Source organism: Passer domesticus, chromosome 7, assembly GCF_036417665.1.
Source record: "Passer domesticus isolate bPasDom1 chromosome 7, bPasDom1.hap1, whole genome shotgun sequence".
In the NCBI taxonomy this organism is placed as follows: Eukaryota; Metazoa; Chordata; class Aves; order Passeriformes; family Passeridae; genus Passer; species Passer domesticus.
The window spans coordinates 43,096,481-43,120,487 of NC_087480.1; the positions used below are offsets into that span (position 1 = coordinate 43,096,481).

Sequence of the window (24,007 nt, forward strand, 5' to 3'; positions counted from 1 at the left end):
GCCCAGGTTCAGAGTACAAATTCAGGCCCATGTATCAGTCCTTCTGCTTGGTCTCAAAGACAAGACCTGTCCTGCCCAAAACCCCAAGAACAAAAGTCAAAACAAAGAGAAGGCAGCAAAATGAAGAGAAGTTAAATAATTTATTAGATTTCACAAGCAATCTAACATACATTTATGATGTAGTAAGTCTTGTGATACTTAAAGATTACAGATATCTTTAAGACGGGAAAATTTATCATCTGCCTTAAATACTTTAGAAATGCAACTACGCACAGTTCAAGAGTCCTGATGGTGACACTGCTTCTTCCCCAGCTTGATAATACTTGAAAGAGAAGGAACACAAAAGGGACCTGGAACATCACAAAGGCATGTTAAAAGTAAGAACTACCAAAAAATAGTAGTGTTAGACTGGCTTTTCACAACTAAATTGAAAGATGCTTAGTGTTTTAAAAAGTGCTTAATGTCTGTGAAAAATACATCATAATAAATGCAGAATGTATTAATTTTATATTACGGAATGTTAAACAGTAATGTAGAATGAAACCCACAGGAAACATATAGGTCACTAGCAACAACACTACCTAAGTGCAGACAGCAATGTAACAAAACCCAAACAACCAGAAAGTAGCAGTGATTAATAGTTGATTATTAGTCCAGCTCCAAATACTTAATTGCAAGATATTGTTAATTTTCTTCTTTACTCAAAAAAAAAATAAACAAAGTAAGGAATGTATTAACTAAATCAACTCCAAATTGTTTCTCATGTACCAGGACAACAGTAATCATCAAATGATCTAAAATACTGGTCAACCCCCTAATATTAAAACTGCACTGCAATGTATTTTAGCCAACATATTATATTAATATGTTTTTAAAGTAAAACAAGGTGACTTGGTCAGTGTGAGCTCAGCACAGCTTCACACAGACCAGCTGGTGTGAACTAGAACTGTTTCACTAAGGAACAAATTAGTAGGGTATCTGAGGAAGAAGGTGAAGGCCACCTTTTAAGACTAAGAACCTTCATTGTGTCTATTCACACAACACAGACAACTCATTGGTTTCTTTTTCCCCCCCTGAAAAAATTTGCTTTTTAAAATTATTAGATTAGCTCAAGTTTAAAACATGTTAACTTCTCCCCACACCTACTCTATATGAAAACTTAAGATGCAGTTGAGTGCTACAGGAAACATTGCACAAAAAAGGATACAACAAGAAAGGATACACTCTGCATGACAGTATTATTGCAGTATTTACGCAGGAATGTTTCTAAAGAAGAACAGCAGAATGTGGTTTAATTTTACTTGATTCTCAGTATTGCACACACATAACTTTATGCTACCTAGCAAAAAAAAAAGCAAATATGCCTCTTTGATAAAAACCAGTTCTAACCCCTTATGAGATTTAATGAGGGCTGATGAATCCATAAACACTAAGCTTCATATTCAAAAGAAAATACATTTTTGAGAACTTGAACTTTTAGGACACCAGCAGATTCTTCCATCTCCTTCAAGTCTTTGCCATTTTAAGACTCATTTTATTTCCATCAGGTCCAAAACCCAATCATATTTCCATTTAATGCCAGCTTTCAAACCACTTCTTCCTTATGAAGAAGCTGGAGACCTCTCAACATCAGTTTCTTCCACATAACTTTTCTGCCAAATAATTGTATTTTAGCTACAGGAAAGTCACTGTAGGTGAACTTTTTGCCAGTCCATCGATAAAAAGACATTTCAGCCAAGCAAGGAGTTCTGCAGTATTCTATAAACCATATGTAATGTTTTGTCAAAAAAAAAAGGATAAAGCCTTTGCAGAAAAAAAAATCAAACCAAACAAAAAAAAAAAAGCCAACAAAACCCACCCAACAACAGAAAAATAACCCTAGACTTAAGCAGACCCAAGTTTTTATCATGGAATTTCACTTCATAAATCAGCATCCATCAGAATATTCCAGCAGGAACAGAAAAACAGTCATACAGAAATAGGGGTCAGCTTGACCATTACTTGGAAAATACAACAAGTATTTTTAATTAAACCTCATGGATCCTTAGAAACCTGGGTAACTCCATGGCACATTGCTATGATTACAACATATAAACAGCCAAGCTAAGTGAGAAGCTCTGCCCATGACAGAACAGCAGGGACACTTGTAAGAGGGTAACTCATGGAAGACTTTCAGGTGCACAATTAAATCTTGCCTCAGTATGGTTTGCTCACTCTAGAAAAAGTTTCTGAGTTGACCATCAAAACAATAACAAATAAGCACTTTGCTATTTTCTTTATGCAAATCAAGTATTTAGCATGTTTAATGAATTCAGAATTAATGTACAAAATTAGTTGGAAAAAGGGGGAATTCCTAAAAGAATAAAACTGCTCAGATTTCATCAGGTTCTCCAATAGCTAAATTGCTTCAATATTTTTTTAATATAAGAAACCACAGTAATCTTATTAGACACTAGATAACACAAATAGAAGGTTTTTTCTAACAAGAAAGGAGTGTCAAACAAGACTGAAATAGTCTTATCAAACTTGATCCTAACAGAACACTTTAGCCAAGGTTCTTTTCAATGACCAGTACAGAAGGTCTATAAAAAAGTGATCTTTAATTTGACAGAATACAGATTTTGCAAACTACAAACAGTAACACAAAATAGGAAGTAAGACCAAAAAGAGAGAAACAAGCCTAAACCTGATTTTAATAATCCTTAGACAATGGATGGAATGAAAAACCTACACTTAAGAGTAGCTGTTAAAAATAGAAATACTACCATCACAATAACCACAACGTGGGCTTTACAACCAATTTGTAAAATTCAAAAACAAATGTTCACATCCTCTATTTTCTGCAGAGTAACAAGGATCAAGCTCCAGATTAAAACCACACCATGGGTTAAGTAATGTTTCATAAGCACTCGGGCTAAGACTCCAGTTAATTTTGTTTTAAGTGAAGACATAACCAGAATGATCTCAACTGTAACCAGAAATTCAGGTCAGCGCCCTTTAAATATGAGTTAACTCATGTATCAGAGGATACATGAGAAAGACTGAGAAATAAATGCTTTTTATTCTTGCACCAGTTACTTCACATGGTCACTTTCGAGTTCACTATGCAAATGTTTGCAGGCCATGAAACCACTCAGGTAAATTAGAGCTGATTTTGCTTGACTTACTCTCACATAAATGAAATGCTCAAGAGTAGGGAGCAGTGAAGTAAAGCTACATGATAAGAAATAAAAGTTAAATAGCAACTATCTGCTGGAAGATACTTTCCCATTTTGTTTAAATAATGCCAAAAATCAGGACCTACACATTCCACAACAAAGGAAGCCTTGATCAATGCAACCTTAAGCAGCACTTTCTGACAGAATATCCTTCACTAATTCAGACAAGTTTAAAGGTTGCCCCAACAGCACTAAGAACTCATTTCCTGAAGTTAGCAAAGATTCTTTACTGCCAGCAGAAATTTATTGCTGAAACCAGTTCTTCAGGATCACTTTACAGCAGGGATGGAAAGGAAGGAGGTAAGAGGCAACACATTTCAGTACCAAAACCCTGGGAGATGACTAAAAGATAAGTGGTCCGATTCCACAAAATTATTCTCCTTATCTTTGCAGATTAAGGATTAGAGAAACTGACAAATGCCCTATGAGATCAGGATTAGGAAATAATTGGCCTGTGAGTTTATTAACACAGGAAAAAGGAAAGTTTTAAACTTACACCAACTATATACCTTGCACTCTGTTTTTCTGATATAAGCACACATTTTAGAAAATAAATTTGTATGGAACATTTCCTCTCCATCATCACTATTCCTAAAGAAGCTGTTAAAAAGAGAGTAAATAAAACCAAGCAAACACTAACAAAAAAACCCAGCCCAATTCTTTTTTTTTTACTTTCAGGTAGAGATCCATACCTTGTGCAGGGTTTTACTTTTTTCTTTTCCCTTCGTTGGCATCCTGTTTTGGTCTAGCTGAACGAGCAAATTGCTGAGATTCTATTAAGGACTACAAGTGTCTGGTAAACAGAAGTCAGTTAGGAAAGACAAAAAAGATTACTCCTACAAATTAGTCTAGAAAGTGACCTTTATCTGTGAATCAATTCCACTACAGTATGAAGTATTATAACAGTGTCTTATTAGTCTAAGATTAGGACCTCACTGATAAACAGTACAGGAGTTATTAGAGAGCCCATAAGGAGGACTAACTGGGAATGGGTTAGATGCAAACAGGGTAACTACAGTAGGATAAATGTTTGATATTTACAAACTTCCAACCCAGCATGTTAATTCTTAACTTTGATGTCACAGTATTTGAGAGGAAAATCAGTAAAAGCAGCAGATGCTGGGGTTAATGTGAGTATAAAGAAACTGAAATAAACTATGAAATATTTAAGTGAAAAGTAAGAAAGGACTTTCACACAAAAAAATGCTGTGCAATCAAAAAGAGACAGTTGCAGCTGAAAAACCCATCTAGTACCACTTACTCTTACAGGAACATTTCTTATGATCATGATTCTGTAAACACACATCTAATCAAGTACAAAACCTTGAATTTAATTTAAATACAGTGATCATACAAGCTAAATTATCTTCTGTATTGTCTTTGCAGGATCAAAGATGTAAGACCAGCAAATTCTGTTCTTAAACCATGACTCCATGTTTCAGAAGGCTGGTTTATTATATTATGATATCTATTACAATGCTATATTAAAAACTATACTAAAAGAATAGAGAGAAAAGGATTCATCAGAAGGCTAGAAAGAACAGGAATGGAATGCAATAACAAAGGCTTGTGACGCTCAGAGTCCGAGCCAGCTGACTGTGATTGGCCATTAATTAGAAACAACCAGCATGCACCAATCACAGATGCACCTGTTGCATTCCACAGCAGCAGATAGTTATTGTTTACATTTCTTTCCTGAGGCTCCTCAGCTCCTCAGGAGAAAAATCCTACTCAAGGATTTTTCATAGAAAAATCCTACTCAAGGATTTTTCATAAAATATCATGGCTGCATCTGTGTTTTCTTCAGCTACCATAAACAGTGCACTGTGTTATGCTGACAGGTTTTCTTAAGGCCTTTTTTTATTTTGCAGAACATTGTGACAACAAAACTTGGCAGAGATGACAAAGAACATAAATGCTTGAAGAAAAGGATACAACCACCATGGGTTTTTCAAATAAGACATAGCCATTTGCTTCCTTCAGTGCTTTAGCAGCTGCTTTCTCATTGGGAAGTCCAATGAAAGCCTGTCCCTTCATCCGGCCTTCTTTCATCAAACGGATATCAAACCTAGGGGCACAGGGGAGAACTGGGAATGACTCATGTTTAACAAACCTTGCAGATTTCACAGTACAAATGCACAATTCTCATGCTTCAGGTGGGAGAAATAGCAGAAACAGAAGCAAAGCCTACAAGGAGGCGTGATGTCCTTGGAAACATTTTGCTTGGGGAAACCATTTACTGAAAGGTAATATTAAACTGCAGGATAGCAAATTGATGTGCAGTACTACTAAACAAGACATATGCAAAATTATCAGATACACACAATCACCCACACAGTTCATTCTGTGTCACACAGCCAAGAAAAGCAAATCTGAGAAAGAAAATATAAAGGCAAAATAATAGGGTCTTTAGTCACTTATCATAAAATAATTCGATTTCTTAATCTTCAACAATGAAGATTTTTAGGTCTAACACATTTTTGTTTATGCGGGAACACAGAAAATGTGGCTATTTTTAAAATTCCAGTTTCCAGAAGTGTCATAGAAATCAATATAGAAGGCTTAATTCTAACCAAGTATGAAATGAACTCACATATTGCGTTCCACCTCTGACTGGAAGTCAACATATCTTCCAAAAATGAACTTAAGGTCCTGAAATTAAAGTGTAAGTGTAAGATGAATGCTAAGAAAAAGCCCTTTTGATAGATATTTAATTTGCTTGTTTACTTACCTTTTCTTGAACTTGTTTAGCTAAATTCTTCACATATATCCTGCAATTTGGATCACCTGGCTCATAGTTTTTGAAAACAGAATATTTTTCCATTTCTTGAAGAAAAAAAAAAAATAAACCATGCTTTAGTTCATTTACTTTGCACATTTGCTCAGTATAAAATAATTTACTATACACTCAATTAAGAAAATAGAAACTTATTTAAGCTATTTGTTGCAACAAATCAAAAAGCTGTTACTAGATAATCCAGTCTCACAGTTATACCTTCTCTAGAAAGTCTGTTTTTTTCTAGATCCTTTCTAGAAATAAATTCTGATGGTATTTCATCATCCTCCTCTTCAGTTTCCATTTTATCATTTGAGCTAGGAGCTGGGAAAATCCTTCCAAAGCCTGTATTATTGATTTCTTCCGTGGTTGCATAAAGGTCTGAAATTTCAACAAATTATGTAAGTGGTTTATACCTTTATTCACACCAAGATCAAGAGCCAGCAAAAAAACCACACTTTCCAGCAACATTATAATAGAGCAGACTTTGTAAGGCAATTTGAATTCACCCTTAAAAATGAGTCTTAATCCCTGGTTTGACAAAAGCACCTGCAGTGTACAGTCCTATAAAACCCCATGTAGTACAAATAAGGGCCATGGCACACATTATTTAGCATAAAACTTGCTTTGCTGTTCAATCCTGTATCCATTTCACTATTTTGCCTTAAAGAAACTGGATATTACTGTAAAGTACCAAGAAGCACAGACTGACCATAACCCTCTAAAAAGCCATCACACCTCATTGTTATCAGTGCCCAGCATGTTTATGGGAGATAATCAGTGCACCAGAGAAAAGGGGTTGGCAATCACTTGGATGCTGCTCTCTAAGAGCTGGAAAAGGAAAATCTGATATATTCATTTGTACCATAAAATACTGAAAATTTGTAACATTTGCATCCTAACATTTAAAAGATAGTGCAATTCACCATAAACCATAGAGCACATAGGAGAGACACCTTTAAAAATCTCTGGATCCTTTCCAAAACTTGTAACATGGGAAGAACAGCAAATACAAATATGATGCAACTTGGTGTTGAAAGCTCCAACACAGTAAAGGAAAAGAATTATTTCCTGGTGTAAATTTCAGCACCCGTTTATATGCTGAAGCCAAATGACTTGAACATTAAATACATTTGAAGTATAAAGTCTCTTACCATTTTTTTCTTCTTTTTCTGGGTTTGTCTGAACAACAGCTGGGATCTCAGTACTAATATGAAACTCTATTTTTTTATGACCTACGTGCTGCAGCTGCTCAAAGACATCTGAAGGTGACAGTGTAGGGTGCGAGTTACTGTTTAAAACAACAAGAGATTAATTAAAGATTCAGACACTGATTAATGCATGGTCAAACACAAGATTTCACGCTGTTGTTTACCACAAACACACATTCTTCATTTCACCTAACAGCGTTTCAGGTGATTACAACACTGCAGATACAGAAGGTATGTCTGGCAGTGGGAGCAAAACCAACCATCACATACCACAGTACAATACACACAGACATTTATTAAAACCTTCACCAGTAACTTCAGCATGAAAAAAAACCTGGCCTTGCTGCTGCTCTCACCTAGTATATAAAATATACAACATTTTAAAAAAATGCAGCAAATCACTTGGAGGAAGCAGGCAGCCATTAGTAAAAATGCATTCACAATCATTCATCACAACATAGAAATACTGCACTGCTGTCCACTGTGGCACAGAACTGCAAGAACAAGAACTGTTCCAAGACCCAAACTTACTTTAAAGCAAGGCAGTTTCTATTCTTCCAGTGTCACACTTTTAGTTTTTAAATTTTTTTTAAGAAGCAGCCCAAACAATAAATCCAAACTGCTTCATCACAGCTGTGATGTGAAACTAGTTATCTTTTTAGGAAAAGGAATTTCTATTAGTTTGACAGGAAGCTTGGATCAGGCACACTTTAAGGTTGTTGAGCAGACTTTAGTTCAAACTAGAGGAAAATTTGAATTTTTAGGGCAATAAAACCAATAGGATAAGTGCAAAAACCACAAACCTGTGGGAAGTACACACAGGAACATTCAACATGTCTTTAATTCTTTGTTTTTTTCTAACACCACGCTTCTTTGTGTTTATTGGTCTTTTGGGCTGAAGGGTTGCCAATTCCATCAACTTGGTCATTCTATTTTAAACAAAAATAAAAACAAAACCAAACAAAAATAAAACAAAGAGGTTTACAGTCTATTTGAAAGTACTTATTTTAAAAACCTTTTTTTCCTTAAAGCCCTTGACATAGAACTTCTCAGAATACAATTAAAAAACTAACTACCTTAAAACTGAAGCTGTAACACATAGAAAATCAATATACACAGAGCACTTAAGGACTGACCAAAATCCTCACATGTCAGTGATACCCCTCCTTCCCCAAGCATGCTCCTTACTGGGACACTGAAGCTGTAATGGCCCACAGCTTGAACCTGATTTTATAATACTCAACAGGGTTACCTTTTTCCAAATGATGTGTTTTCCCAAATACAGCATAGGGACTTTCTGATTTACTTCTCAGTTTAGACAGCAAAGGAAAAAGCTGCCTTTTAATTTAGAGTTAGTTTAAAGATTAAAAAAAAATACAGCTATTATGTAATTCAGTCCAAAAACTGCAAGAGAATCCTCAGCAGAAATATTATCACCCCTAGCAATACCTGCAGATAAGTTGGTGTGCACATATGATTCAGGCTGAGGAGTCAATTTAGAAAGATGTGGAACAATGAAGACTTCAGAAAACAATCTAATTTCTGCTTCCTTATATCTGCACTCTTCAAGATGAGTTTTTGTTTAGTTGGGTTTTTTTGAACACGGGAACAAAGGAAAAGTTGCACACCAATAGGCCACTTTCCTTTTCTTATTGCATTTATACTTGCACTGTTCTTCTGCACTCTGAAGTTTCTCTAAGCATCTGGAAAGATTTCTACACACTCTCTACAAGATGGTACATCTATATTCTGCAAACATTACCACTTGCTGAACTAGAAGCTGGAAAAGTAAAACCACCCCTTTTAGCAAGCCCAAAACCTTGCAAATGACTGTAAAATGCATACCTCTCCTTTTCCTCATCATTATCACTTTCATATTCGGATTCATCCCCACTAGACAGTCCTTCTTCCTCTTCAGGCAAAGGAGGCTCTTCAGGAGGCAGAGGTGGGATTGGGGGAGGTGGCACAGGCACTGGTAAATACTCTTCATACTAATGATGGGGAAAAAAGTTGAAAAAATTAAACTTCTTGAAGGAAAAATCCTAAACATATCTTGTTTTCTTAATAACAACAGTCAAAGCAATTAATGAACTTTTGGCAAGTATGTTTATAGGGATCTAGATACCATTTTAGTAAACTACATTACTAATGAAAAACTTTCCACAAGCAAAAACAAAAATCTGCTTTCTGAAGCATAGCAGTGAATGGTTTAATTCTTTTGAGATGAAAAAAAACACAGCAGCAATGGCCTTGGATTTTCACTTTGCACTCAGCTTCAAGGACTTTCCTGAGAAGAATACAGTCCAAGCATATGGGTGAAGGCTTAGGCTGCAAAGCCATCTCAGTTTCAACAGTGCAGCAACAGTTTGAAACATTCCTGTGCTGCTACCATAGATGGGTATTTCTTTGTTCAAAGTATAGTCCAAAGAATTGCTTTAGAAGACCAACATGTACCTAGTGAAATGCAGCAGGATTTGCAATCCTCTAGAAATTTACATCTCCTACTATGCTGCTAACAATTTAATTGTGACTCAATTGTACAGTACTGAAAACATATTTAAAATGTTACCATTGGAGGACGAGCAGTAATTGGTCCAAAAGGTGGAGGAAGATTCATTTTATTCATCAGATGGAGTACCTGAAATGAGTCAAAATAAGTAGGTTTCCTTTGAATAAGTGATAACAGTTCCTTGTTAGGTAGAACAGCCAATCACTCCTGGCCGGTGTAAATCAGCACAGTTTTAATGTTTGTGAACAATGTAAAACTTGCACTTGAGATCCAACACTAATAGTCAGTACAAGGAACACCCACAGCATCTTCTCAGAATGAAATTCCAGGTACTCAAGTTACATCTAATTAGGAAGAGCATATCCAGTCAAGTCTTCAGTGTCAATTAAGTAATCTACCACAGAGTAATAAAATCTCATCACCTCAGCACAGTAAAAAACTGAGATTGGTTAACACTGTCACTGAAAATCCAAGTTAGTATTTACAATGACAAAAATAATTACTTCTGTGGATAATTAAAAGAGGAAAAATTGAATGTCTTTAATTTTATACTTTTTTTTTTCCTGTTTTTTACTTACCTGGACATAAAATTTGGGCACGCTTGCCAAGGCATTTGCTATATTTGCTAGAATTGCACTTGAAGGTGGTGGATACAAATATTTGAGGCAAGAATTGATGGGAAAGGTGAGGCTGAGGAAAAAAAGATTGAAAACAAGACACCTTAACATTACTGCCACTTAATCACCCGTAACAACTAATGATTACTAGAGGCTTAACTACTGATTACATCTGAAGTAACACTGAAATATTATTATTTCCCCTAGACCAGTTTTGGGCCACTTAGAATGCCTTTAACATCCTGGAGTAGTCCCCAGTGCAGGACAGATTTACTGGGCTTGGGCACACTGGAAGTATCAAGCCATGCAGAAGCCTAAAGCAAACAGAAACAATCAACATGTCCTAAACCAAAAGCACAGCATAGCAGCCTGCACAAATATCAGAAACTCAATGCTCAAAGGGCTGCATTAGCTTCAAAAAATGTACTACTTCATGTGTGCTAAAATGAAAACTGGAGAGGAAGGAAGAAGCATCAGGAAAAAAGTCAGTGATATTGTGCTGTTAACACTGGGAGAACTCCAGCCCAAGAAAGCAATGCATGGTGCTGGAAGGCTGTTCTGCCATCCACAAGCTCAAAGCACCAGTTCACCATGCAGACGTGAGCATTTTAAACTTGAGGAACTGAAACTCCATCTTTATCACAGCTCCTGCATGCCCAAGGAACAGTAGCATAGGAGTTATTGTTTGGAGCATCTTGTTCAACAGTACATAACACATTTCAAAATAATCTGTAACAAAATAAAATAATTAAGATAAATAAAACCTCAACACTAACCCATGGTTGGGTGCAATTCCATTCTCTATTTTAATACAGTTTGGTTCTATCTTCTCTTCTTCTTTCACTGGTTCTTCCAAACTGAAAATTAATTTAGTCTTAATTAAAACAGGGCAAAAATTAGGTATGTCTAATGTAATATATAAAATATGCATCATCTATTAATAAATATAAAAATAAATTACCACAGGTGTTTATAACATCTTCTACCAATTGCATTACTACAGCTGTTACCAATTCTTCATAATTAATTAATGAGTATAATTACAGTAGTGATAGCCTTCTAAAATAAATACTTATGCAGATTTAAGTAAGACTCCCTATATTCAAACACTCCTGACTTAAACCCACTCAAAGGAAAATAATTGAAATTATTTATCATGCACTCTCTTCAGAGGCCATAAATTCAAAGGTATTAAACTATTGATTTGTTCACATTCAGAAAGTGGAATAAATAACTTGACAACTCTACTGTAGTATTTTTAATTAAGCACTATCATATAGATTTTGTCACTTATTTGCACATTTCACATGTGCAAATGACACAGTTCTGTTGGGAGGAATGCAGTCACTGTCCTATAGATCTGAACCTGTCTGTTAAGACTTCCAAGTGGTTACAATTTATCCTTTGAGTCACAAGTACTACATAAGTACCACGAATCTAGAATCCCCTTTCCCTGACCACAATCATAACAAGGAAATTACTCTGCACATACCTTTTGCACTTGTCTGAGACAGAAGGCTGGCTAAGTACCTGTGCACTCTCTTGCTCCTTTGCAAATTCAACAACTAATGTATGACCCAAAAGTTTCAGCTGATGCAGTCTTGATAAAGCCTTCAAGTAATTACAGAGGAGAAGAGAAAGGGAAGAGGACAAACATGAGAACTGTTTTAAAGCATAACTGTTTTTCCTTTGAGTGGCACACTGGCCATAGGATGCAGTCCCAACTGCTTTAAGCTAAGCCTGTGCTAGTGTGGACATGGGAGTTCTGCACTGTTGGTGTCCTCCCAGCTCTGCTTTTAGCAGCATTTCCTGCTGGCAGGAAGGAAAGGGACCAGGCTGCACAGCCAGAACCACTGCAGAGGTTGGTCACCTGAACACAGCAGCAGCCTTAACAATCAGACTTTTCACACAGCCTACTAAATTGCTGGAATTTCAAGTAACCAACCGTTTGCTCCTGAAGTAGAAACATGCTAAACTCTGTCAGCAATAGCTAGGAATTTTAAAATCAAGATTTTGACAGTGGTGCTAGGAAGATCCAGCATTCCTCAAGTCCAGAGCTCAGCAGGCTGCTAACAACTGGCACAAGCACCTAACTCACCACTGTTCACCTCACACAGTCTTTTAACTTTTTTAGTCCTTTAAAGTGTGACCTAAAAAAAACCTATAAGCAATGCAAAAAAACCCCAAACCCAAGGTATAAGGGGGAAGTTCTGACACAGGCTTCTTAACCAGACTAGTATTTAAAAAGCATTATTAGGATAACTTTTTTGGCATACATATCTCCTATTAATACAGTAGTTTTCTTATCAAAGTTGGGCATTCAAGGCAGACTTGGACTGTGAGAATCACTAGGGCTGACTTTTATGGTAAACACACACATCCTAACAGTGTCCTGATCAGTCTCAGCTTCAGTAAGTCTGCCAGGCTCTGTGTGACAGGCTGGGTCAGATGACTTCCACAAACCCCTTTTGATTCACCTTTCTTAGGACTCTAGGAAACAAGAGAACTGTTCAAGAATTTTATCAAGTCCTGCAGGCAAATCCTGAAACAGAACTCTCATACTACATTGTGGGGCTTTGTTTTTTCCTAGCATTAAGTACCAGATGATGTGTAATTAGAGCACTGGCAATTCAGTGCTTTGCTAAAACATTTAGTAACAAACTCAATACAAACCTTTGCAGCTGCATTTTCACTGGGAAAGGTGGCAAAAGCAGTATGTTTCTAGAAAACAAACAAACAAACAAAAAGTTATAATGTATTTGAATCAAAAATGTTAAGAGATTACGTGTAAAACATTGAGCCACAAGCACTTTCTTAGTTCAAGTTTACATATTTGAAAGCTTCCAGATGGGAATCTAACTCCCATTTGGGACAGACATGAAGGACTAGAAACCATTTTTCTTAAGAATTTTGGAGAAGTACCTCTTGCAGTCAAAATTAATGCATGAGCTCAGCAGTTTGACAAATACAGGACAAATGGTTTTTTTTTTTTAGTGAGCAAAACCCATTCTAAACTGCAATAAAGTACATACAGATACAGAGTTTTAATTCTCTTCTAAACCAGAAAACTCATTTGAGCACCACACAAAACATTTTCATCACAGCAACTCTTACTAAAAGTAACCCTCTTCTTGCTACAAAAGTTGTAACCATTGTGCTCTGAACGTTTGAATGGCTTCTAACCTTCCCCCCTAATTTTCCAAATTAAATCAAGTGCTCACAGAATACACCTTTCCAAGCTGAATTTATTTTAATAAACTTTATTACCCCGTCTTGCCGCTAGATAATTCCGTACCCAAAATCATTGTAACAAAGTCCGTATATCTGATATCCTATAAAGCACGACCCTGATAAAATATGCAGACATCTGTCTGCGGTTCTGCAAAACACAAGGCTCTCCACGAAGAGCACTTATCACAAAACAAATACATCCATGTTTTCATAATCAGGAGGCAGAAGAAAGCACACCAGAGATTCCAATGGACCCGTGAAACTGCCTGCCCGCCCGCGCAGAGGCCCTTCCGCACGGCTGAAGCCCAGCCCCGCCGGCAGCAGCCCGAGGCCAAAGCCGGGGCGCGGGGCTGGCGGCGGGCGGCAGCGAACGCGGAGCCGGCCCCGTCCCGACCGTGTCCCGCCCGCCGCGCGGGGCCCCCGGCAGCGGCACCCCGGCCCTCACCAGCCGCCCGTGGTCCGACAGGACGCGCACAGACACGGCCCCGAAGTGCTGCAGCAGGTCCTCCTTCTCCGCCGCCGTCAGCTCGGCGGGCAGGTGCCGCACCAGCAGCGTCCGCCCGCGCCGCCGCGAGACGCCGGGGTGCGGCGGGACGCCGGGGTGCGGCGGGACGCCGGGGTGCGGCGGGCCGGCGCCCAGCCCCGGGCCGCCCGCGGGTCCCGGCCCGCCCGCCCGCAGCTCCTCAGCGCCCGGCGCCGCCATGGCCGCGCGCGGCCCGCAACCGGCGGCGCAAATCGCGCGAGAGCCGGCGGCCTGGGGTCTCGCGAGACTGGCGCCCCCGGCGGAGGCGGCGGGAAGCGCGCGCTGCGGCGGCAGCGGCGCGTGCGCGCAGGGCCCGCCTGGGGAGAGGCGCGGTGCCGCTCCCCTGACCCTGTAACGCTTGGAGCTGGTCCTGCACCAAATCCTAACGAGTGAGGAGTGTTGCTCTCAAAATGCCCTCTCCTCAGCCTTCAATTGCAGATTTGTCTCTGCGTCCCTCCCATGAACAGGGAGGTACTGAGGCGTGGCTGGCACTGTGTCCGGCCAAGGGAAACACATAATTACAACATGTGAGGGGATAATCAGCGTGTAAGCACTAAGCATGGACAGATTGCTGCCACCCACCACAGCAGCCACACAGGCGCTCCAAAGCTGTCTTGTTCTGGAGGATGCCGGCTGTGAAATCTCAGATGTTGACTGATGAAATCTCGCCGTGCAGAATTAGCTGTTTGCTGGCTGGCAAAGCCGTGCCTGCCTGTGTCACTGTTGCCACAGGCTGTGGGGCGCACAGAGGCGCGGTGCCGGGCCTGCAGCGCTTGCCGTGGCTCGGAGCAGCTGGAGCACACAGGGCCGCCCAGGCTCTGGCCCTGCGCTGGGGTATTCCCACACTCTCCATAGAAAAAGCAAGGCCTCCAGTCCATAAAGTGCTCCAGGCCCCTTCAGTTTTCCTGAGCGGTCATGACGGACATGGCGCTGTGTGCACAGTGCACCTCAAGGGTGTGGGCTGTCCGCCTTTGGTGACTGAACACTGACACTTTGGGCAAAGACGTGGCACAGCAGTCCCTTTAGGTCGATCAGATGACAATCCAAATCCATCCAAATGAGTTTAGGAAGGAGTTGGGTAAAAAAGGAGCTTCTAAGGGGATCAATGAGAAAAGCAGAAATGTTGGAGCAATTTCTAATGGGATCTGTTACTGCATTTTTGTTGCTGCCATAAGTATAAGCTAGGAAATATCTATGAAGTAGAAAGCAGGTGGAATAATTGACACAGTGTGCAAATAAAGCAGTGTATTTTCTCTCTTGATAAGCCAGCAGTACTGTTTTGTTTGTGATTTTTTTTTTTTCTGAGGCTGTTGAAACTTTAAAAGTAACACTGGCCAGCCTAGCCAGTTCTGTGTGTGGCTTGTGGTTTGTATAAAGTCCAGAAGATTTTCTGGGGCATGCTGCTCAACGTGCAATTGTAGCAGATGGGAAGATAACAATTGTAAATGCAAGCCTGTGGTGGCTGTGCTGCTGCATCCTGTTTAAATTGGCTTGACTTGTAGTTCACTCCTGGGTAATGACTTCAGAGAACTTTTTATACAGCAGATCTGTGAAACTTGTAGGCACAGCAAACCTTCCTGTTTCCCTTGTAGCCTTCGAGTACATTCCAATTATTAATGTGCACATCATTCACCAGATGGTAAAACAACGATAGAACTTCAAATATGTTTTCCCCTCAGAACTAAGGATCTCTGTTCCCGGTGGTGCTTAGAGAAGGCTGAGGAAACTATGTACTCTTTAGTTAACTAAACAATTGACAAGAACTGTTTCACTTGAAATTACTAATCTCATGGCTCTTCAGCCCACCTGTTCCTCCTAGCACAAAATCCCCCTCAAAAATACAGACAAACCCTTCTACAGACTCTTCACCCTGTTAGACCAGGCTGCTCAAGCTGAACACCTCTAGAACAGAGGTTTAACAAAGCAACGTGCAAATCAAGCTGTTAAAAAATGTGCATATGTTTTTTCTAAGACACAGAAAGTAAAAAAAAAAAAAAATTATCTTTCTCTCACCATCAGGTCTACAGTCAAAATATATTAATAATATGTTACCTTTTTTACTTTCCAAGATGTTTAATTTGTAGATTTTTGAATAATAGGGCTCCTCAACACCAATGCATCATGTTTTTGTGTTGAAATCCATGGCTTAGAAGTTCTTTGCTTATGCAGAGATTGAATGCAAGTGGTTTAGCAGTACCAGCATGAGTCAGAACTACAGACTCATTCGGGTGGGACAGGAGGGAGATCCTTTTGCAGCAATCTCAAGTCCAGTCAAAGTCAAGTCCAGTTCCTACTCAAAGCAAGGTCAATACTTAAATTCAACCACATAATTCAGGACTTTGTCCAGCCTGGTGTCAAAAGGCCCTAAGGGTGAAGGTTCCACAGCTTGTATAAACAAGATTTTCCATGCCTTAACTAACTTTCTAGTGATGTTTTTTTTGTCCTATTTTTATCCATTTGAACGTGACTATATTTTTGTAAATGTGTGGTAACTTCATGTAGACAAAAATTCAGATTCCAGTTAAAATGTATTGAGTTGGTAAGAACGACAGTCTGATCTGCAACTGTACAAACAGTGACTTGCAGAACTGTAGATTATGCAGCCAGGGCTGTTTGACTGGTTCTCTAAGTGGAGTCTCCTTTACTTTTCTTTTTCTGCTTTTACTTTACTTTTACTTTTCCTGAATAGAATCAAAATGTGGGTTCCAAATGCTGTGTAGCACTCCAGTTTCTTCTTCTTCTAAGCTGCTCTTGTGTATGGAGACACAATGTATGTCACCATACACATCATTGCTTCCAGGGCCAATGCTGTCATGCTAGGCCTGGATTTCTGCATTAGTGATAAATATTTCCTTCTCCACAGAATGACTGCTTGTTACTACAGCTTAGATCAAATCTGGTTTTCAGCACAGAGGTTAAAGTAAATGAAATTTGGCATAGCCACCTCATAAGGAAAATTGATGCTACATCTAAACAAATTAAGACAGAGCTCCAGGCAAGCCTATGTGAGTTCAAGAAAACAAATCTGACATCCCTCAGTCCTGAGGCTTTGAAAGCCCGTGGCTCTTTATTAATAATGGCAATACAGTATTTACTGGCCTGCAGGCCAGCATCCTGTATTACCAGGTCATTGCTTCAATAACAATTCTGTAGATCAAAAATATTGGAGTTTTAGGCAGTATTAGATGTTATTCAAACTCAGTTCCCAAAGGATATTTTTCCTGCCTAATTTCTTGTGAGCTACACAAGCATAGCAAGGTGTTTTTTTGTTAAGAGCCTTGGAGGTCTCAGGCCAAAATGTTTTGATTACTGAGGTAAAGAAGAAAACCACCAGAGCAGCTGTGAGGTACAACTGGGCAAAATCTGATTTTCATGGTGGCAGTTCAGTAACTGTCTTCATATTATCTCAACAGTGTGGTGTAAGAAAGTGCTTTAGAAGAAGGAGAAGGAGGCAGCAGGAGGGCCCTGGTGAGGCTGGCAGGATCCTGGCTGTTCCTGCTGGGATGGTGTCCGTGGTACCGAGGCTCCAGGCTGCATTCCATGCCATTGCACAGCCCCAGTGCTTTGTGTGGCAGCGTTTTGGTAGCCAGGGGGTTACAGGGGTGGCTCCTGTGAGAAGCTGCTGGAAGTTTCCCCTTGCAGAAGAGCCGGTGCCAGCTGGCCCCAAGGTGGAGCTGCCGCTGTTTTTCCCAGGACAGGCATTCCCTGTCTGTGTCTCAGCCCAGGAGCCTTTGGTGACACTTCCTGTGCCCTGCCCTGCCAGGAGGGCAGGCAGAGAGGAGCTGGGGTGGGCACCTGGCATCCAGACAAGCCAGCCCCCCACAGCTACACAGGCAAACATCTAACCTGAGACTGCAAAATGATGGCTGATTCAGGAAAAATGACTTTTTGCAAGAAGAAGAAGTTAATATTTAAAGAAGGCTTTAGGTCAGGTAACTGCTTTCCTGAGCATAAGCAGCCAGTTCCTTTATGCTCTTAATTTTTCTGTCTGAATAAAATACAAAAAATAATCCACCAAGAATTCTCCTTTTCGTGTTTGACCACTAGATGATGCTGTGACTCTTGAATGAAAAAAAAAGAAAAAAAAAGAAAAAAAGAAATAGAAAAAAAAAAGATGAAAAAATTTACATAAATGTAAATTTACAATGCATTTATAGAATCAGAGATTAATTACACAGCTAAATTCATGGTATGGCAAATGAAAATGAGAACTGTTTCTAACAGAAAATTAAACATTCCATTGTGCCACAAAATTTTAAAATTTTACAATTCAGAAGATCAGTTGTGCCTTCCTGTTCTGTCCCAGCAAATACCTTAAATTTGATAATTTCAAAACATAATTTTAATTTTTCATCGAACACTTGTATAAAAAAATGAAGACCTCACTCTCATCACTTCACATAGAAGAGTAGCAATGGAAATGATAAAAATAAAGATAAACATTTTATAATACTAACATTCTTTTGAAAACTTAGAGATCAGCAGTAAGATCCACATGTGTTCACAGGCACAGACAACCTTCTCCATATTCAGCCTGTTGATTTATGGACACCTCAGATCAGTGGGTGTCATTTCAGTAATTTGCCACAAAAGCTGTGGGGCTTGGGGGTGGGTTTGCAATTTGACGTGTGAACTGATTATTCCATTTGGGGTTGGGCCGTGTCTGAATGACAGAGGATGGAATCCTGGTTTCTGAGGGGTAGAGCTGAATGCAGGCCTTAAGACAGCTCCTGTCCATTTCAGAGGGGCGTGAGGACTCCCTGGCCCGCCCCGTGGGACAATCACCGGTTCGCAAAGGCCATGAGCCCCTGCCACCAGTCCCCAGATCTCTGGCACCTCTCCACTGACACAGGGGCCGAGTGCAGGGATCCAGGAGATGCAGGGAGACAGAGGGGAGGTCCAGTGCTGGGCCAGGGACCCTTCCCACAGCCTGACTGCCCTGACAGACACTCGGAGCCCTTGAGCACACTGCAAGCCAATATCCACCAGCAACACCACAGAAAGGAAACTTCAGACTGCACCTTGACCTCAAATTGGAGCAGCCTCCTTCCATTTTTCCCTCCAGAATGGGATGCACTCAGCACTTTTGGCCTAGCAGAGATTCTGACTTAGAGCAAGGCCTGCACACTTGCTTTTACCTCACCATTTTCTCAGAGCTGCCAAGGGATTTGGCAAAGCTGCCAAAGCTGTGCTCTGTTTGCATATTTCTTTGAGATATTAGAGAAGAATGGTGTGGACTAGGGTGACATTATGATGCTTGTATCCCCAATTGTGTGTTCTGTTTAGGCTGGATATTATATTCTGTGCCTACAAGACTGGCTCTGAGGGCAAAGGTGGGGAGAAGAAGAAGCACAGAGTTTGTTATCAGCCTGCTCTCACTCCTCCACAGTCTGCTGGAACACAGAACTCCACAGTGTTGTCTGGGCACGGATGGGGCAGGACAGGGTCCTCCTTTGCTTTTTAGTTAGCTTAGCTAGCTGAGGCTATCCAAGTGTTCACTGGACTGGTTTTCCTTTCTTGGAACTGTTCGAACCTGCTCCAGACTGGTAGCTGGTGAAACACCAAGGGCTCACATTTTGTGGCCCACCGGGGCCTGCTCTGGGCAGCGGCCTTTCCCAGTGCCGGAGGCGCTGATAACAGAGCAACCACCCACAGGAGAGACTTTCCGAATTGGTCATATCTTCAGAGAGACTAATGAGTTTTGTCATCTGGGATTGTTCATTTTGTGTGTTGGGGACTGCTTTACCTGCTTAAATAAACAGGTTTTTTTCCACTTCTCTCTGAGCAAATTTTTCTGAACCAGTTGTGGAGAGGGGCCTTGTGGGTTGGCTTTCTGGGGGGGCCGCTTTTGGAGATTTTCTCCCAAATTTGCCCTAATCCAGGACAGGCACCTAACACACCAGAGGCAGGAATTTGCCATGCCTCAGCCAGTGGCACAAGGTGGACGCAATGCCTGTTCTCAGACACCTTCAGCACCCACACAGGGAGCATTCGCTTGCCTCAAACCACTGGGGCAAATTATGCAAGAGCTGAGGTTTTGATTTGTCCAAGCACAAACTGACTGTGAACCTGGTAACCTGCTGGTATCACTGATACCACAGGCTGGAATAACTGATTGGCACAGCCCAGCTTCCTTCAGTGACCCAGAGCCCAGGCTTGATTTGTCATAAGGAAGGGATAAACTCTGTACATAGGCCCTGCTCATAGCTGACAGCCCACAAGGGGGCTGCTCTGGGACACAAGTGTGTGTGCATGGATCAGCTCTGGAAATACTGCACTTTAGCTTAGCCATTTCAGCTGGCTTGGATTCTTTTTTTTTTTCTCTCCAAAGTTTTTGTTACACAGGAACTGGAGTGTTGCATTGCCTTAAAACCTACCACTGCATTGCCACTAGTTATGAGGGGATAAAGTTACATCTAATTCATTAAGAGAAGAACATTACTCTTTCATTTGAATGCCATTTATTATTCAGTAGAGAGCCACTCATGCTCAAAAAGCAGGGAATGACATATGGGGGAAACAGTAATACAGAGACCAAACAGAGGTGGCTATTTCTCCCGAATTATAACTTGGCATCAACATGAATTGCAATGAATGGATCTTCAGCATCGGTATTAATCTGGAAATTAGCCTTTCCATCACCAGAAACATACACCTGCTTTCCAGTACATCTGTTGTCCTCCTTTTGTCCAGAAATAACATCACAGTAGGTGCCAGCAGGCAGTCCAGTTTGCACATAGACATTCATATTCCTATGAGAAAATAAACACGATTTATGCATTGTTTTTAAAACAGGTATTTCAAATGGCGTGTAAGATTTCTGACCATGATCTTACTCCCCCATTTGAAGGGCACTGAAAAGCCTGGGTTTTCTGATCCTACCCCTCCCACATTCCCCTTTTAGCTCTCTGGACCCAGCATGCACTCAAATAACTCATGTTGGATTGCTGAGGAAGGATGCTGTTGTTCTCTCTGGCACTATTTCTGCCACTGACTTACCAGTCATCATTATTGAAGATGATGAAGCCTTTGTTACCACGGCCAAAAGCCACTTGATTGCTGCCATTGTCCCACCAGTTGGAGAAAGGCTCACCATCCACCACGTTACGGAAGATAACCATGTTCCTGGAAACACAAGCAATGTCTGCCTCTGCACCTGCAACACCTCTAAAGCCACATGGAGCAGGAAGAAAAAGCAACTGCTTTTACTTCTTGTTTCTCCCCAGGGCCCTACCTGATTTGACGCCAGCGATGTTCACAAACCCAGTCGTTGCCACAGGTCGTGTCCGCGTTGATGGTGACGGCCTTTGTGGAGCCATCTGCGTTACTTGGGGGTCCGTACCAGTCATTGACGTCCTGGCATTAAAAAGACAGCTTTAGATCTCCCGACTGAAAATGCAGAGAGCTCCTCTGGCGAACAAAGCTAGAGGGAGCATCAGAGTTTCACCAGCTACATCCAGCCTGGGACAGGGAAATCACTCGAAAAATCTGAAATGCCCTGGACTACTTCTGTGGCCCTTCTCTCACCCTTAATCCCCATGGATGGATCTTCAGCAGTATCAGCTCACCTTTCCATTTTCAAAATATCTTGGCCAGCGAAAACTTGACATCACACGTGTGAGCCCATAAGGATGGGCAAGCATGAAGCCAACAGCCATTTTATAGAGCCTGTTTGGTGGAAAAAGGAATGAGACATGGAAGGAGGAACCTGCCAGAGAATACACAGACAAACGAACCAAAGCAAGAAGCATCATCCACACAAGAGCAATCCCTCACCTGGCATCCCAGAAGGTTAGAATAGAAGCTCCACCAGCCCCGTGTCCTCTCTGATTGTCGTGATTATCCACAAAGACCAGGGCTCTGTCGGAAGGCACAAAGCCCCAGCCTTCTCCCCAGTTCCTAAACAAAAACACAGACTTGAAGCTACCCTGTCAACTGGTGGATCCAGTGAATCCTGGATAAGTTGCAGCACCTTCATCCTTACTTTAAGTAGGCCATCTTTTCTCCGTCCCACTTGCGGAGCACTGTTCCCAGTTTGGCACCGTATTTGAATTCTGTCACTCGGCCATTTCCAAAGTACTCGCTGCCTTTGATGGGCTCTCCACCCAAATCAATTACCTGGTACAGGAAAGAAAACCTGCATCCCTTGTTGTTTCACAGACCAACAATGCAATGTACAGAACTTGACACAAATTCTTTCTTTACATTGAGAAGAAAGTAATTTTGTATTTTGCTGTGTAGAGCAACACAAATTCAGTATAAGACATGAGGGACACATGTAAAAACATGACTGATGAAAGGATAGCTAAAGTTGATTGACAATCTGTTGTGGAGGCATCTTTAAGAATCAAAATTACCTATGTCTGCAGGGCTGCTCTAAGTAAATTGTGAGCTCCTTCTAGGGTAAGTTGGATGAAGATGAAGATGTATTGTTGTTCCTCTGAAGGAGGAGGCAAAAGAAATACAAAAGAGAAACATACAAAATACAAAAGACAAAGGCAATCATAAAGGAGAAAATGTGGAGATTACCTCCTGGTAAATGAAAGGTCTAGTTCCTGCAGAAAACCATTGAGTGTTCAGATCATGCAGCTTGTCCAGAAATGCTTTTATGTCCCCAGGCCACATGTGCTTGGCAGCATCAATTCGGAATCCTGCTACACCAATGTCAATGAGATGGTTCATGTATTCTGCAACCTTGGAGCGCACATAGTCCTTCTCCAGGGCCAGATCCAGAAGGCTGCTCAAGCGGCAGTCCCGGACCTGTACGACAGAAAAAAAAAAAAAAAAAAAAGATATCTGTGTATTACACCAAAGGAGGGGTGGGGTGGTGGTTCATGAGGTTGTATTGGATTGGGAAGAAGGCAGGGAGTGATATCCAAAGTAAAGGCTTTTGTCTTCACAAGTCACTGTTGCACATGATAAAGTCCTACGGTCCTGGAGACACCTGAACACCTGCCTTCCAACGGGAAGTGATGAATAAATTCTTGTTTTACTTTGCTTATGTGTGTGGCTTTCTCTTTACCTGTTAAACTGTCTTCATCTTAATCTATGAGTTTTCTCAGTTTTCCTCTTCCAGTTCTCTGCCCCATCTCACTGAAATTAGGATGAGTAGTGTTTAGCTGCTGGCTGAGTTTAACCACAAGTTTTCTTTGGTGCCCAACATGAGACTCAAAGGGTTCAAATAAACAATGGCTGTGATTAATGTGCTGGATGGAATTCACAGCTGTCATTGCTGTTTGGCTAATAACTGGCAGGCTCCTGTGCTTGCCATGGGGCTCACTGGCCTCACTGAGCATTGGAGTCTAGGGCTCATTAGCAGCTGCTTTGTGCTGTGGCTGCAGCTGCAGCCTGTGCTGCTGATCCCTCACCCTGGGACATTCTGATCCCAGCGCTGGCCTGGGCTGGCACCTGAGGGACTGCAGGGTCTGGGGAAGTTCAAACCAGGGGTAAGGGGAGGAGTTCATTGCCACATTAAACATGATGCTCTAGTCCAAAGGAACTGGGAGTGGACATTGTAATGGAAATACCTTTAACTTCTTGCAATCCAGGATTTGGGATATGTGTTATAGGGATTACCACAGCAGAAGCCACCCGAACCCATGAAGGGCAAGCCCTACATGAACCTGTGCAAGTGCAGAAACATTATAATGTATTGTTGCAAAGTGGCTGAAGGGACAGCTTCAGAAAGAACTGCTACATATTCTAACTACAAATCCCAGTAAATTGTGTAACTACAGCACCACCTTGCACTGCTCTCAATTTTCCAAGGGTGCTGCTTACAATGATCTGCTGAGTTTATAAGCCACAAAAATGAGCTCACAGGCTGAGCTGAGTACACTGGGCTCACTTCAGGATCAAACATCTGCACCTAGGTTCTTGATTCCTCAGTACATAGAGTATTTTGGGCCACACATACCTATGG

At 40.9% G+C, this 24,007-nt stretch overlaps 2 protein-coding genes across 10 annotated transcripts in view; both read right to left on the reverse strand.

Annotated features, from left to right (window-relative positions):
* Positions 1-121: 121 nt before the first annotated feature.
* On the reverse strand, positions 122-14,280 carry LOC135304986 (RNA-binding region-containing protein 3-like). 3 transcript variants are annotated; one of them, XM_064428045.1, is made up of 15 exons: positions 14,008-14,280; positions 13,005-13,052; positions 11,824-11,942; positions 11,108-11,188; positions 10,293-10,404; positions 9,775-9,843; positions 9,051-9,196; positions 8,009-8,134; positions 7,149-7,285; positions 6,214-6,375; positions 5,950-6,044; positions 5,812-5,870; positions 5,154-5,286; positions 3,911-3,983; positions 122-350 (listed from the first exon to the last, which is right to left on the reverse strand). In XM_064428045.1, exons 1-14 carry the CDS (start codon positions 14,263-14,265, stop codon positions 3,924-3,926), a joined length of 1,605 nt encoding a protein of 534 aa, XP_064284115.1. In that variant the 5' UTR covers positions 14,266-14,280; the 3' UTR covers positions 122-350; positions 3,911-3,923. The 3 variants fall into 3 exon arrangements, with proteins under 3 accessions (XP_064284115.1, XP_064284113.1, XP_064284116.1); XM_064428043.1 differs by having other exon boundaries at positions 122-1,266; XM_064428046.1 differs by having other exon boundaries at positions 122-1,339.
* A 6,255-nt stretch (positions 14,281-20,535) lies between these two features.
* Positions 20,536-24,007, reverse strand: part of LOC135304991 (pancreatic alpha-amylase-like) — an 86,070-nt gene continuing 82,598 nt past the window's right edge. For all 7 annotated transcript variants that reach the window (XM_064428059.1, XM_064428062.1, XM_064428055.1 and 4 more), the window contains 7 exons: positions 22,615-22,845; positions 22,070-22,203; positions 21,862-21,984; positions 21,654-21,753; positions 21,320-21,441; positions 21,085-21,210; positions 20,536-20,837 (listed from right to left, as the gene is read on the reverse strand). In XM_064428059.1, the coding sequence (XP_064284129.1) occupies positions 20,648-20,837; positions 21,085-21,210; positions 21,320-21,441; positions 21,654-21,753; positions 21,862-21,984; positions 22,070-22,203; positions 22,615-22,845 (1,026 nt within the window). In that variant the 3' untranslated portion in view covers positions 20,536-20,647. The remainder of the gene's footprint in view (positions 20,838-21,084; positions 21,211-21,319; positions 21,442-21,653; positions 21,754-21,861; positions 21,985-22,069; positions 22,204-22,614; positions 22,846-24,007) is intronic.

Excerpts from the sequence above, each read along its gene's own strand:
- LOC135304986 (XM_064428045.1), bottom strand. The coding sequence starts at position 14,265 with ATGGCGGCGCCGGGCGCTGAGGAGCTGCGGGCGGGCGGGCCGGGACCC. Across the intron at positions 9,844-10,292 it reads TGCCCAAATTTTATGTCCAG|GTACTCCATCTGATGAATAA; the intron begins GTAAGTAAAAAA and ends GACTCATTTCAG. Across the intron at positions 6,376-7,148 it reads AGAAAAAGAAGAAAAAAATG|ACCTTTATGCAACCACGGAA; the intron begins GTAAGAGACTTT and ends TTGAAATTTCAG.